This window comes from Podarcis erhardii (genome assembly GCF_964252035.2).
Source record: "Podarcis erhardii genome assembly, chromosome: 3".
Classification (NCBI taxonomy): domain Eukaryota; kingdom Metazoa; phylum Chordata; class Lepidosauria; order Squamata; family Lacertidae; genus Podarcis; species Podarcis erhardii.
The window spans coordinates 64,110,817-64,126,077 of record NC_138507.1 but is presented as its reverse complement, the minus strand read 5'-3'; the positions used below and the strand labels follow the sequence as shown (position 1 = coordinate 64,126,077).

General features: G+C 39.3%; 1 protein-coding gene across 1 annotated transcript in view; it reads right to left on the bottom strand.

Moving 5' to 3' along the window:
- Positions 1-15,261, bottom strand: part of AIG1 (androgen induced 1) — an 82,644-nt gene that overhangs the window by 46,488 nt on the left and 20,895 nt on the right. The window contains exons 2-3 of the mRNA XM_081855374.1: positions 14,459-14,614; positions 7,978-8,079 (exon numbers count right to left, since the gene is read on the bottom strand). Of these exons, the coding sequence (XP_081711500.1) occupies positions 7,978-8,079; positions 14,459-14,614 (258 nt within the window). The remainder of the gene's footprint in view (positions 1-7,977; positions 8,080-14,458; positions 14,615-15,261) is intronic.

The following is a 15,261-nucleotide window of genomic DNA, read 5'->3' as shown; positions in this document are numbered from 1 at the left end:
ACACACGCACACACACACACACACATGTTATTTTTTTAAATTGCCAGGATACTCTTTCAAAGCAGCACCTGAAAGCGAGGGAGAAAACCAGAAGAGAGCATGCTAAGGAAACATAGGGAAATGACAATCTAGCAAAAATAAAATAAAAAATAAGGGCATTCAAGGACAAAGGGAGCCAAACATGTCAATCATAGGTTGCTTTGGTGCCAAAAAAATTAAAATAGCCTTTTCTGTATTAGTAACAGTTATCAAATCAAACAGTCTGAAATGTTCAAGGTTTTCCTTTGCCCCCATTTTACTGGGCACACTGCTGTTCTTGCCCACAGGTGAAAACTCACAAATTGCATAAAATACAGTTCCATATGAACAACTTTCACACTCACAATGCCTTCTATTGGAGCGTCATTGTATTTTCTTATACAGTAATGTTATTTCCAGGGGGGGAAATGAATTGCCCATTAATATAGAAATGAAAATATGCAAGTATCCATGGCTACTGTTGTGATCCCAGCAACATCATTTGTACAGCTGTGAATATTTGTTATATTGCCAATTACGGCACAGCCACAGCACTAGGGAAATGACTAGCAAACACTGGTGCCTTATTTGGAAGGGGGTATTTTCCAAAGTAGAAGCAAACTTTTATTGCTGACTTTGTGACCTTTGCAATTTCACTTATTTTTTTTTCCTCCCGGCAGATGACCACTGAGAAGCATTTGCAGTTTTTTCTTTCAAGGCAACCAGATACAAATGACTGACAGAGATGTGTCCAGTAATGACAGATTGTATAGATCAGGCATCCCCAAACTCGGCCCTCCAGATGTTTTGGGACTACAATTCCCAACATCCCTGATCGCTGTTCCTATTAGCTAGGGATGATGGGAGTTGTAGTCCCAAAACATAGATCAAAAGAACAGTCTAATGTGTGTGATTTCTTCAAGATTTATGTTATTTATATCAACATTTCTAAATTCTTGCTCAGTAATTCTGAAATCCAAGTGAAGTGGAACATTGACTTAACCACAATAGAGCATTTGCCAACAACAGAAGATGACGAAACTACACTGGGAAACCAGAAGACAGAGCATGTCTTCCTGAGGCTCATTCCCAATTTGCAAACCATGGTTTGGAGGAGGGAGCTAAGGAGAGGGTTATTTTGAGGCAGAAGGCTGGAGACTATAGATCTATACTGTGATTAATGCATATCTTCTCCCATGTTAATCTGCCATTGTTTACCAAGTCTTGGTCTCATATGCTGAAGTATATCATCATCATGCTATCAATAAATAATACTGATTACTGCTTCTAGGCAGTTGGGATCCAAATAATTACTTTAGGTGTGCTTAAGGACTTGGGCATATGCACTGTGGTTTCTGACTTGTTTTCTTTTAACAGCAAATGCTCATATGCCATATTAAGAATCCATTTTGGAAGTCTGCCCATTTTCAAAAGTGTGTTGCCATGTGGTACTGGGGTGAGAGGACAGTCGCTGTTCAAGAAATGGAATTAGTTGCGAGTTGTTTGGATCCTTGCCATTTAAAACTTAAGCCATTGCATTTCTCTCTGATAGCATGAATGCACGAACAAGTATTTCAGGCATATACTAATGCAACTATCTAGCAATCAGATAACCGAGAACAAATTAGATTCAGTCAAAGCCTCAGATATAGTATGTACTAAACATATTATCATAATAGTTTTGTTTTTTAATGGCTTTATAGTTCGGAGGGTGAAACATTCATACACCCTTTAAGTTCAGAATATGCAGGAAAATGAGATAAATTTCTTTGAAAAATCAGTTACTCTCTGTGACAATTTTAATAGGAAACTTAGTGAAACTGCAAGAATGTATGCCTTGTTGGGCTAAGTGAAATGTCAGACCTTCATTATATAATCTGAAATATTTCTCTTTCCTTTGTAAGCTTTCTACCCAGTAACATAAAGCACATATACTTGCCAACCTGGGCTCCTTTGGGAGGAAGGGCAGGATATAAATTTAATAAATAAAATTAAAGCTTGCCAGTCTACTGCTATTGTCACCTCCTCCTTTCAGTATGTTGTTTCCTCTTGTTTTGTATTTTCCTGAAATGACTAGATTTCATATATTACAAAAGACACTTAATGAATTTAGCACAGTTGTTTGCTGCCTTGCTTCTGCTATACAAAGATACATTTCTTAGTTTTAAACGCTTTCCCTTCTATCAAGATGCCATAACTGCCACATAGGTTGTAGATCTTTGGTGCCAGAACTTCCCCAGAACTCCAGCACTCTATAAAAACAAGTACCAAAGCAGCACAAGCTTGTGTCCAAAATGCCTGCTAATTTTTACCATGTTGAGACACACTTTTGAATAGCTCAATTTACAATGAAGCCACTTATCCCACATAGCTGAGGCTTTATCAGTCTGCTCTCCTGCCATGAGTGCTTTCTTCCCTCCTCTAGTGAAAGTTATTGTCTAACCTGATTCGTATTTCTGAGTATCACCAAGAAAAAAACAACAACATTGTGATTGAGGAAGTCCAGTTTTCTTCCTGGCATAAATTTCAATAATGAATCCTACATTATATACTTTTTCTCAAAAGTATTATAGCTACACATATTCATCTCTCTCATATAAATATAGGCAACAATTTACCAAAGAATGACTTGCCATGTGCATGGATCTACTCAGTAAGTCAGGCGGTATAGAAGGTAAGAGATCATGTCCACAATTTCATTCTGCCTGACCTCTGAAGACAGCCCACTGTCACTTTCAGACATCTACCATGAGCACATGGCAGGACAGAGTCTCAACAAAGATGTACTCTCCCAAGCCCACATTTCCAGCATGTTCACATTCCTGTCTCAGTGAGGTCTATGCTGGCTTGGTCATGTCCACAGAATGGAAGATGGCATGATCCCCAAGGACATGCTCTATGGGAAGCTGGCATCATGCATCAGGCCAGCTGGCAGGCAAGCTCTGTGTGACAAAGATGTCTGCAAACGCCTGGAGACAATCAGTCAGGTCATCTATCCACAGCAGTGAGCAAAGGAGGAATGACTGCTGGGAGGAGCGCAGAAAGGAGAAACGCCATGGTGCACCTACACCAGCACAACCAGACAGATACATCTGCCCCAGTTGCAACAAAATATGTAGCTCCTATATCAGTCTCTACAGCCACAGCAGGCACTGCAACTCTCCAACAGTTTGAGTTCACCCCTGAAGACACACTCTTCTATTGAGACAGATGGATGCCAACAACCACATCAGCACTATAGCAATACCTCAACAGTCTTTATTATTTAAATGCAATGCTTTTTGCAGAAATGATGCTCGTTTCCTTAAGTAAAAAGAAAGATTTGCTGCTAACCTACAAAAACGTAAGTTGATTTCATTATTACCCCCTACATGATTTTCTTTCTTTTTGTACTCTGTTATAGACAGAAGGCGTTTTTTGCGGGGGGGGGGGGGGGGGCGGACACTGGACAGTAAGTCCACAAAGCTCTTGCATATGTCTTCAATTGAAGGAAATGTTGCCTGCCAAACTTAAACCAAGTTGATCATAGGTTTATTTGGTGTGTGTTTTTTTAAAAAAAAACCCAACCTTAACACTACCACCAAGAATATTCTAAAAGCAAGTGAAGGAATCCAGTTGCTATGGAAGCAAATTAAACAAATAAATGAGCTACCATGAAATGCTAATATATAAATACATATTGTGGTCTGATTAAGTCATATTTGCCACATTTCTTAATTGTAAATAGGCAGGTTTTAGCTTACTAAGCAGGATTCAATGTGCAATGGAGAACATTACTTTTTTAGTAAAAAAAATACCTTTGTAAATTGATCTGAATGCTTACCAAGGAAGGAATCTGAAGGTAACGCTATGCTATTTGCTACATGTGCAAAGGATAGTTGACAATGAACTAGTGTGCTAAAGGAGGATAAGGAAACTGCATAGAAACCTAATGATTTATTTGCATCTGCCTTCACAGTGGAGGATGTAGGGTTCATCCCTGTGCCTTAACTATTTCAGGAAAGGAGTCTGAGGAACTAAAGAAAATAGTGGTAAAAAGAGTCTAACTCTTTTGCCTTACTGACAAATGGGCAAACCACCAGGTTCAAATGTCATCCATCTAAGATTCATCAAAGAACTCAAATTTGAAATTGTTGATCTTCTACCCAAAATATGTAACTTGTCCCTAAGATCAGTAGCCATCAAAGGACTGGAAAGTGGCCAATGTAACACCAGTTTGTTTGTTTTTAAATAAAAGGGATCCAGGAAATTATAGGTAGGTTAGCTTAACATCTGTTCTGGGAAAACTGGTGGAAAGCATTAGTAAAGATAGAATTTAAAAGCATATAGAAAAAAAAGTCTTGGTGAAGTAGAGGCAGCATGGGTTCTGCAGACGTACGTATGATCTATCTAACCTCTTAGAGGTATCAACAGGTATCTATGCAAACTGGGTAAATGGGAAATACAACTCAGTGTAAGTAAGTGTGAAGTAATATACACTCATCTCTTCTTGACCACTTCAATACGGACCTTCAAAAGTGCACTGCTGTATATAAGCTATGAAAAATATGTGTTTAAGACTAGATGATCTTTGGAGTTCTGCAATTCTATGATTCTAAGAGATTGAGCATTCATTAGGAATTCAAGTTCAGAAGTTACCACCTGTAGCATTTCCCATTTCTTCCCTCTCCCTGCTGTTTTGTTATTCTTGCCTGCTTATTCCACTACAATATAGACCCATACAAATCTTATTCAACATAGTTATCATCATCTCAGCAACGATTAAATAGATAAGCCAGAATGTAAAGAGGTTAATTTAATCAGAAATGGCCACATTGCTATTTTTATTTATTTATTAAAGTTGTATACTGTCCTTCATCTGTAGATCTCAGGCAGTTCACAACATAAAAATACAAGATAAAAGCACATTATCATTTAACCCCTATATACTGTGTGTCTTTATATATATGTATATCTATCTCTCTGTGTGTACAGAGTGTTATTTATCTACCTTTTCTATATCACTGTTACTATTTCCCCTTAATGTGCAGTATCAGAAAATTAAAGCAGAAATTTTAGTACAACTGTGGCAGATTCTTACTTAGCTCATATCATTACGGGATTTTAGAAAAAACTTGTGGAACTGCAGGTGTGGATGGGGTTTGGTTGTAAGGTTACATCCCGAAAATGGGTTATGTTGAAATCGGCTGGATTTGTTTCTAAGTAAACTGTTTAGGACCAGCACATAAGCTTGAATGCTTCTTGGAGCTGAGCCAACACAGCACTCTAAACCTGCATTTGTTTTAAATTAACCAAGAAATTCACGTATTTTAAAAGGACAAATATTCAGAAAACCATTAAGGAAGCTCGGCCTGTTCCTCCCAGCCATTTTGTTCTTTAATACTATCACCCTCCTTAGCTCTTTCCTTGAAAACATTCCTCTGTTTTTGATCTTGTAATTAAAGCAAGGATAACAAATAACTGATGAATTGCAAATAAGCATGAAGATGGCAGAATTATACAAACCAAGGACTTGAGTTTCAAGGTTAATGGATGGGGGGATGGTATGTCAACACTTGAGCCACATGAGTATAAACAGTAAAGATGACTGTTGGGTTCATGCCCCTCAGGCCAGAAAGTTGCATTGAAGGCAAAGAGAGGGAAATTTTCAGTGGCATCCATGGCATAAATCCTATTCAATTGGTAGAATTACTGTAACATAGTAGCCAAGGCACTTGGTTGCAAGTTAGGAAGCCCTCGATGCTAACCCCCTAGTTTCCCATGACTGCCAGTTACCGAGAGGAAGAGGGAGTTCAGTGTGGTGGGGATGCAGTGGCAAAGCCAATCTGCCTACCCCATGCCACCAACCGCTACTGCTAACTCCACTTACTGGCAGTAAGACCCATTGAATTTGACCGGACTTACTTCTGAAAAGACTTGGTTAGGGCTTGTACTATAAGTAGTCGTAGGGAAAATACTATCTCTTAGCTTTGGTTGCCTATCTGTAATGTAATTAATGCTGTTCTTCTTTACAGAGTTGTTGTAAGGTTAAAATAAATCTGTCACTAGTGATAGTAGAAATTAAATCCTGTCACTAGTGATAGTAGAAATTAAATCCTCAAACTACCGTATTCATTTTTGGATGATTCCTAAAATGGTTTATTGTGAACTACCTGAACCTATTAAGGTCAGTCCCTTAGTGCAGTGTTTCCCAACCTTGGGCCTCCAGCTGTTTTTGAACTACAACTCCCATCATCCCTGACTAGCAAGACCAGTGGCAAGGGATGATGGGAATTGTAGTCCAAAAACAGCTGGCGGCCCAAGGTTGGGAAACGCTGCCTTAGTGCTCAGAACAATCACCCTAGCTGTTATTGAACACAACAAGTCAGCTAATTTACAGGTAACATTATTGCCTTATTTTTCATCTGTGTTTTTACCTCAAAAGCTGATGCCAAAATGATGGCTCTGTTCCTCTGTAAAGTGTTAATATGGCCCCATGCTAAAAATAAGAGATTTCTCTCTATTACAAAGAAAAGGAAAGGGGGGGGGACTTCATCATCTCATCCCAGATGTGATGCTATGATAGACAAAGCATCAGACTGAATTAGAATTAGAATTATCAATGAAGATAATGAGATAGCTAACGCATCAGAAGCCATTAGGCAGTGAAGTGGTGAAAACCCCCAAAAGCCAAATGTTTCTATAGTCATAGGAACATTTGGATAAACAGAAACTGACAGGACTTAACCATTTGTTTTTTAAAAGGGCTTTTAATGAGGCCTGCTGCAATGTTAGAAGTTAGAAATAAAACAACATGCCAACCTACACTTCAAGAAGTGTGTACGAACGATGTGATGTGACGTGACATCAAGTGTGCCAGGCACATTAGTGCCCCTCCCCAATTCTTTTTTAATTGAGACAGTTTTTTCCTCCTTTCCCTTTGGCTGCTTTTTTTGTGGAGGGTATACTGCTTTGTTTGCCTGTGTTTTATTTGGAGAAGGTATGCAGATATGTTTTTCCAGTTTGGGGAGGTTAAGGTGGAGCTTATGAGCATCACCAGGTTTTTTTTTTTAAAGCAAACTGGGTATTTTGTGGTGTCTGTGATTTCCAGTTGTGTTCCCAAGGTCCAAAGGGTTGGGGACCCCAATCTAGAGCATTTCTGATAGGGGGGGGTCAGTAGAAGGTGATTTTCCCATCCCCTTCTGCCACTGGCAGCCCCAAATCGCTCCAAAACACCACTTCTGTTGGTTGGGACATCTTCCTGCATGAGATGGGCTGTGGGGAAAGAGATAATCACTGAAAACTAGGAGCGCTTTTTGGGTGACTCAGGGGGCCACCAGGGAGAGACTGTCAGGGGTTGGCACTTCTCTGTACAGAAGTATTTGTTTATATGAAAAGATAACACAGCAAAAGCCGTATTTTAAATTTTATCTACCATGTGTTCTAATATTCTTTGACTACAGACGACCAGAAGATAGCACCTGTTCCTCAGAAAATAGCGCAATAGTGTTGAAAAATACTCTGGGTCACACACTTAGCCCTGTACACAAACTCACACTTCTTCTCCTGTCCCCACAATTGCAGTTATTAATTTCAGCAAAATGGGAGTCTTCTCCGTGTGTGCAAGCTTCCTGTGCATTTTATAGAACTCATTAGTCAAGGGGCAGGGTAAACATGCAGCTCAGAGCCACCTCTCAACATATTATCTTCTACATGAACACCGCTCAAATCTTTGGTAAAAAAGATACCTTATTAATATTGTGTCATATACACAGCACAAGAACTTGTACAGTTAAGTTTAAATTAGATGAGGGTTGATCCTCCAGCTGTTACAGAAAACCTTTTCTTTTTCTTTTTTAAAAAATCCTCTCTGTAAACATCTTTGAATATTTTTCATTGTGCACATTTCAGCATATATGATCTTAACAATGAAATAAACCAATTAACAATGTTCTTTAAAAGCAAGGAAAGCGTACTCACCATTCCATGATTCAGCCAAGGTGGTATAAAATTATCAAGGAGCTTTGGGTAAACTAGTTCTCTGTCATAGATGTAGATGCTCCAAAACATTGTTACGACAAACTGGAGCAAGGAGGGAAACAGAAAGAAAGAAAGAAAATGTTTGTTCTTTGTTAAAGAACGGCAAAGTACTGTGTTAACATTTAACACTTCCTTTTAATGGTGTAAAAATAAATACTGCTGTTGTTCTAAGAGAAATTTCCTTTTAATTGATTTAAATGCACAGTATATATCTGGCATAGCCCAATGCTGTGTCACTGGGGATAATCTCTCTGCCTATTCTCCAGATAGCGGTCTTGTGGTCAGAAGTGAATTTTGCCACATAAAGCCGTCTACCCACACATGCTATCCTGAGACATAGAAAATCTGGAAATAGGCATAATATTAAAACATGGGAAATTGTTATCTTCCCTTTCAAAATTTCCACATTTTTTAAATAAGTGAAACTTTAGGCAAGATTTCTTTTTAAACTACTCTTTATTTATAAAAACATTAAGTTCTTGATTTGTCATCCAACAATTTGGTAATTTCATATTCCAAAAGCATGTATATCTTCTGTCGTACTTTTTATATTTAGGTTTTAAAACACATATTTTGATATACAAGCCTCTGAGCTAGTAACAATCACACACAATTTTTGTGAAGTCAATAATGGTGACAAATGCGAAGGAGTTCATTTCGAAGTAGAGGGAGCTAGTAAGTATTGTCCTAATTCAAAACAAGAACAACTCGAATACCCTGCCCATCATTTACGGACACAGCAAGAACTGTAATCAAGTCATGCCAATGGAAATATGCTCCGTTTTGCTAAAGTCAAATGCATGCCAGCTGGCTTTATTGAGCAAGAAACAATGAATTATTACTTTCATGTTGGTGACTCCCTTTCTAGACATGCATCATTTCATGACACAGTAATTCAGTTTTACTAGCAAACCGGAGGTTAAACTAGCCCCTTTCCAGCCTTAGGAAGAGTGTGGAGAGCATTTGCACGACACACCTATACACTGCAGCCAACACACTAACATGTCGTGGCACACAGTTTGGAAAGCTCGGGCATAACAAGTTAAAAACAACAAAGTTAAAAACAAAGATCAGTAATCAGATGTGTAAAGGTAAAGGACCCCTGGATGGTTAAGTCCAGTCAAAGGCAACTATGGGGTTGCGGTGCTCATCTCACTTTCAGGTCAAGGGAGCCAATGTTTGTTCACAGACAGTTTTCTGAGTCATGTGGCCAGCATGACTAAGCCGCTTCTGGCGAACCAGAGCAGTGCATGGAAATGCCATTTACCTTCCCGCCGGAGCGGTACCTATTTATTTACTTGCACTGCCATGCTATCGAACTGCTAGGTTGGCAGGAGCTGGGACAGAGAAATGGAAGCTCACCCCATTGCAGGGATTCGAACCACCAACCTTCTGATCAGCAAGCCCAAGAGGCTCAGTGGTTTAGACTGCAGCAGCACCCGCGTTGTATTCTGCAGGAGTGAGCCAATGACACTAAAGGCTCAGTTTCTTATTGTTGTCAAATGAGCCTCACCAACTTGGGGAAACGATCAGAGACACTGCTGCAGATGATCTCAGTGATCAAGCTGGGATATAAGGGTACAGGCGATCCCTGAGGTACCCTGGACCTAAGTTGTTCAGGGCTTTGTAGATTAATACAAGAACCTTGAACCTTGGCTCAGAGTAGATGGGCAGCCAGTGCAGATGTTTTCACAACGGTGTCACATGTTCTCGACCTGAAGCTCCTGTCAGCAATCCACATAATTTCTCTTGTACATTCAGATTATCCCTGTTCTCGTGAACTGGCCTGTGATCTTTGAATGAAGGGCAATATATAAATTTAATAAACTTTGTTGTTTTTAACTTGTTATGCCCGAGCTTTCCAAACTGTGTGTCACGACATGTTAGTGTGTTGGCTGCAGTGTATAGGTGTGTCATGCAAATGCTCTCCACACTCTTCCTAAGGCTGGAAAGGGGCTAGTTTAACCTCCGGTTTGCTAGTAAAACTGAATTACTGTGTCATGAAATGATGCATGTCTAGAAAGGGAGTCACCAACATGAAAGTTTGGAAAACTCTGTGTTATGCTTTTATTGTATGGCTTTATCTTATTTTTACTGCTGTAAACCGCTTTGATACATTTTCCTGATAGAGCCATAAATAAATAAATAAATAAATAAATAAATAAGTTTATTGTGCTCCCATATTTCAAATGCACAGAGGATTGCTGTCATAGTTTGGAAGGAATAAGTGTTGCAAGTGTTGTGAATATGAACTAAATAGCCTACAATGGAGGTTCATTTGCCTGAGTTTTTGATGGGAACATCTATTGTGACCTTTTCAATCACCCGAAAGCGGAACTTTTGCTTAGGAAAACAGATCTTCTCTTAGCCATTCAAGAAGAATTTGGGAGCTGTTCTCTCAATGCTATACTAGAAAGCTTCTCTCTCAATGCATAGAGCCCTAGCTTCAAATATATTTGTCCATCTGTTAGGATGAGTACTGATGCCTGCTCAAGCTAACTTAAGATTTGTGCCAGGAAAAATAAGTTATGATGGACCACATGCAAGGCACTGCAAGTAAAAATGCTCTGCAAGAAGTAGCTCCCCTTCTTGTGCCAATACTGGGGTTGGCACACATCCCCCCCCCCTTTTGTGCAGTTGACATGCAACTGACTGAAAGGCAGGACAACGGAGAAAATGATACAAATCCCCCGTTTTTCTAAGACGACATATTGTACTGCAAGGGGTTAGGGTGACCTTGTGAAACACAACTGGCATATGAAACATGCATCATGAAATGAACTTTCAGGGCTATATTAAAGAAACAAAAACAGGCCTGATATTAATGAATTAAAGTGAGTTGAGCTGAATCATAATGGAGTGAGTCCAACAGAGCTGGCGAGCACATGAAGTATCTTGTGAAGCAACGAAAACTTATACTTTGCCAGTGAGGTAAAAGTGAAAAAAGAGAGCAGAAGATAGGAAGTTCCATCTGTCTCCTAACCAAAATCAGCCTATGGATGGAAGTGGTTCAGCAAAACTGGCTGCAACCATCTGGTGTTCCAGGTGGCCAGATTTGTTTAACGAAAGCCCAAAACACAGGTATGCCTGGGGTACGAAAAGGATGCATAAAAGAACAATTCTAATTTTAGTCAGTTTCCACTTCAGAAAATACAGGCATGTAGCTATCACACAAATCAATTTTATTTTCTTTACAAATGCACATACAATGGGTAGGTTTCTCTCTAACCAGGCCTTTGGCTAATTAACATTTTGTAGCCTTTTAAATGAGTTTTTGTTTTATTATGCATTTTGTGCTCTCATTTTGGATTTTTATGTTGTGAACCAGCCTCTGACCTTTGGATGAAGGGCATTTATTTGTTTGTTTGTTTGTTTGTTTGTTTGAGCCTTTGGATCCTCTACTCCATATTTCAGAGAGATCCGATTGGATTTTACAATTCAAATCTCTTACAAAATTAGAACACCCCTACAAACCCTACAAACCATCATGCTCCTCTAAAAATCCTGTGAAACCAGCCCAGAAAATAGCTGATAATGCTTTGAGAACTAATTAGTGCAGTAACTCTGAAGCTAATCAGAATAATAAAACAGTGCCTGACACATGTATCCAATCAACTGTTGAACACAGAGAATATGTGTTTCATGAGAACCCTGCTTGGCTCCCTGTTGTGCAGCCTTTAAGCAGTCCCGAAAACGTTTTTTCTTAATCCCACCAAGTTTTCTATTGATTTCAGTGCTGGCCCTCTATATATGATTTTATCTGGTGCTGCTTTTATTATATTTGTTCAGTTCTTTAGTTTAAACATTTATATTGTAAACTGCATTGTAAGAACATGTCTTTATTAGAAATAAAATGAATGCAGAATACTGTTTTTCATCAGTGGCACCAATTAGATTCCATGGCTTTATTTGCAGGATGTAGCAAAGCTCTTCATTGTGAGACAAAGGCTTACATAATCATGCCCGATGCGTGGAAATGCTGCCTTGTGAACGTGCATAATGTATGAGGTTGTGACATTACTGTGAAGTCATGCAAAATTAAAATGTGATTTTCTACATCTCCTGTGAGTTTCTGCATCTCCTGCAAATACATCCAGCAATCAGGCAAAGTTGCAATAAAGTTAAATAGTTCTACAACCAGAGCCTTCAGTTCCTTCAGCTTCCAAACAAAACTTGTGAATGATTTGTATAGCTAGAACCAGCTAGCTTGTAATATCCAGTCTCGCTTCCCAGCAGCATGGGCAACGTGATGAATAATACGAAGAAAACAATGTCCCTCTTCCATGGTGAAGAAATATTTCCATTTCCCTATTCTACTTTAAAAGCAACATGACAAGGTGTCATCTGACTAAGAATTTGAAATCAGGAAACAAACTAGTGATTCAAAAAGAGGGAAGGGTTCTTCTTAATAACAACACACATTAGTGCAAAGGTGGTTGAACAAGATGTAGCTGCAATTTGTCATTCTATAAATGTTGATCTTTTTAAAAAAGCTTAATTAGAAAGAACAGAATTCAGAGTTGTTGTTTTAAAGAACATAGTAACATTCATGTGGAATGGCCCATCCTGTTCTCACAGTGGCTAAACCTGCAAGCAAGGACCTAAGCACAAGAGCACTCTGCCCTCCTGCAGTCTCCAGCCACTGGTATTCAGAAGCACTCCTGCCTCCATGGAGCCAGAGCATAGCCACACCACCATGACTCCGCAAATCTCTGTAATCCTCTTTGAAAGCCATCCAAGTTAGTGGCCATCATTGCCTCCTGTGGGAGTAAGAACCATACCCATGTGTTGCTTCAAGTACTTTCTTTTATCTGTCCTGAATATTTCAGCATTCAGCTTGAGCTCTAGAGTTAACGAGGGAGAAAAACTTTTCTCTATCCACTTTTCCCATGCCATGTATAATTTTACAAACTTCTATCGTATCACCTCTTACTCTAGCCTCAAATGCTGCGACCTTTCCTCATAGGGGAGTTGCTCCATTCCACTGATCATTCTAGTTGCCATTTTCTGGACCTTTTCCTACTCTTTTGGAGAGCCTCTCTCTTATTTAGACTGCTATAGTTTCAGTGATCATGTATAAGAGTGCAAGTTTGATTGACCAATGCATTGGGTTGTCTTCCTCCTTACATTTCTGTTTTATCTCATTTTTCACATCATCTGTTATGATGCTGTATTGCTATGAGTAAAAGAAAAACTAACTGAAATATAATAGTAGGAACTGAAAATAAGGTTAAAGGACAAAAAACGTATCAGACACAACTAAATGATGCTTTCTATTCTTTACTACACACTGGCACACTTAGGGCTTCTAAAAATAACAATAATACGGAAGCCACTATTGCGCACAGTATTTGAATTTAATAAATTGTGGAATTTTCTGCTTTACACATTACTGCTGTATGAATTAAGAATAGAAATAACAGAGAAATGTATAGGTTCTGTCCTTGCTTAAGAAGATGAGGAATTGTTGGAATGGGGTAAGTCCTAGAGAGTGCTCTAAGATTCTATGTTCTCCATCCAGCGTCACTGTTAAACACCCTCATGGAACTGCTGGAAGAAGCTGTCCAAAGACTTAAGATTAATGCCACCAGTGTGCAAATAGCTCTTGGCTCTATTTCTTCTTTTCACCACAGTGAGAAGTAGAGAAAACTTTGAATTAATGTTTAGCATGGGTGATTAACTAGATGAGAGTGAATGTACCAAAACTCAAAACTCAGGACAGAGATATGGGTGGTGGGAGGTTTGATTAATCTGGGAGTTTGGGGCTTTAAAGGCTCACCTTTTGAGGCAGGTTTTATAAACTCGTGAAGTTTTTCTCCAAAACTGGTTGGGGAGAACTCTGCCAACATCTCTATCTTTGCCTGCTCCTACTGACCTCTATGAGGTTACTGACCTCTATGAGGCATTTCTTGATAAATTTCTTGATCTAAAACATGACAAATTGCTTTATGTGTGGCTACCTTTGAAAACACTGTACTTTCTGTGATGCACATGTGTTCAAACCTGTGGTTGATTTTATTGTTTTTAACTGTTATTTTAAATACTGTGTTAAGAGCTACACAAAGTGGTCCTTGGAGGCATGTTTAATAGGCTATAAAGAATAAACATCACACAGAGAAAGATGAAACTGTGTATAGTCAGAACAACCCAGGAATCCCCCCAGCAGCAGCACCCCTACCTTTCTGAAGCCAGTGCACCAAGTGGGCCTTGTCCCCCATGCAAGGTGGAGCAACCTTTCAGCTCTCTGCATTGTTTACTGAGCTCTGGGAGGCTCCCACAAGATCTCGCAGGAGCCTCCCAGAGTCCATGTGAGACTTTGTACAAGTTAAATGTGTGCAAGTTGCTAGTCGACTGTATACTATGAGCTATGCGGGGGCTACATGTCTCAAACTAGAAGTTAATTATTTTTCATGGTACTTACAACTCCAATAGGGAAGGCTAAGACAGCCATCATCCAATCACGGAGGGAAATGAGTTTTCTTAGTTGTCTTTCTTGTTCTTGGCTGTCATTTCCTTTAGTAAGGAGGCTGGAAAGGTCTGTCAATACGCAGATCCCGAAAAAGACCGCTTGAATAACCTGCATTAAAAAATTAAAGATATATATTCTGTATATCTTGAAGGCTGTACAGTTCCAATAGTTTCATTATGATGTTATGGCAGCCAGGCCAGGACATCCAAAGTTTCCATTCTGGCTGTGGATTAAAATATTAGAGTGCCAATATACACCATCTCTGCTGTAAATAAGACCAATGCAGTTGTTTTTACAGTAGTGATTTTGTTAAGCCATTTTCTAAGATATACATCGAAAATACCAGAGGTTACCCTTGTGTGAGGAATCTTCTCACATAGGAAGCCAAGCAGAAAGAAAGCCACAAGGAAAGGGTGTGTGGCAGTAATCAGGCACATCAAAAAAAAAAAAAACCACTAACATGGAAATGAGGAAACAGAAAAGAGGCCATCACAAAGGAATTTTAGAACGCGATGCAGACAGTTAAAAGGGGTGTGTGAGAGAGAATTCAAGACAGAATCAGGGCTGGTGGATGAACATGACTATCCTGTTTGCAAAAGGTCTCAGGGTTGTCAGGGCTTGTGGTCTAGAGTGCCACCAGTGCTAAATTCTTCAGAATGAGCCAGAGTTAACAGCTTTATAAGACCTGGTAGGACTCTGTTGGTCTCATGTCACCAAACCTCTGCTGAATTGGGTCATCTGATCCCTGCAATGCC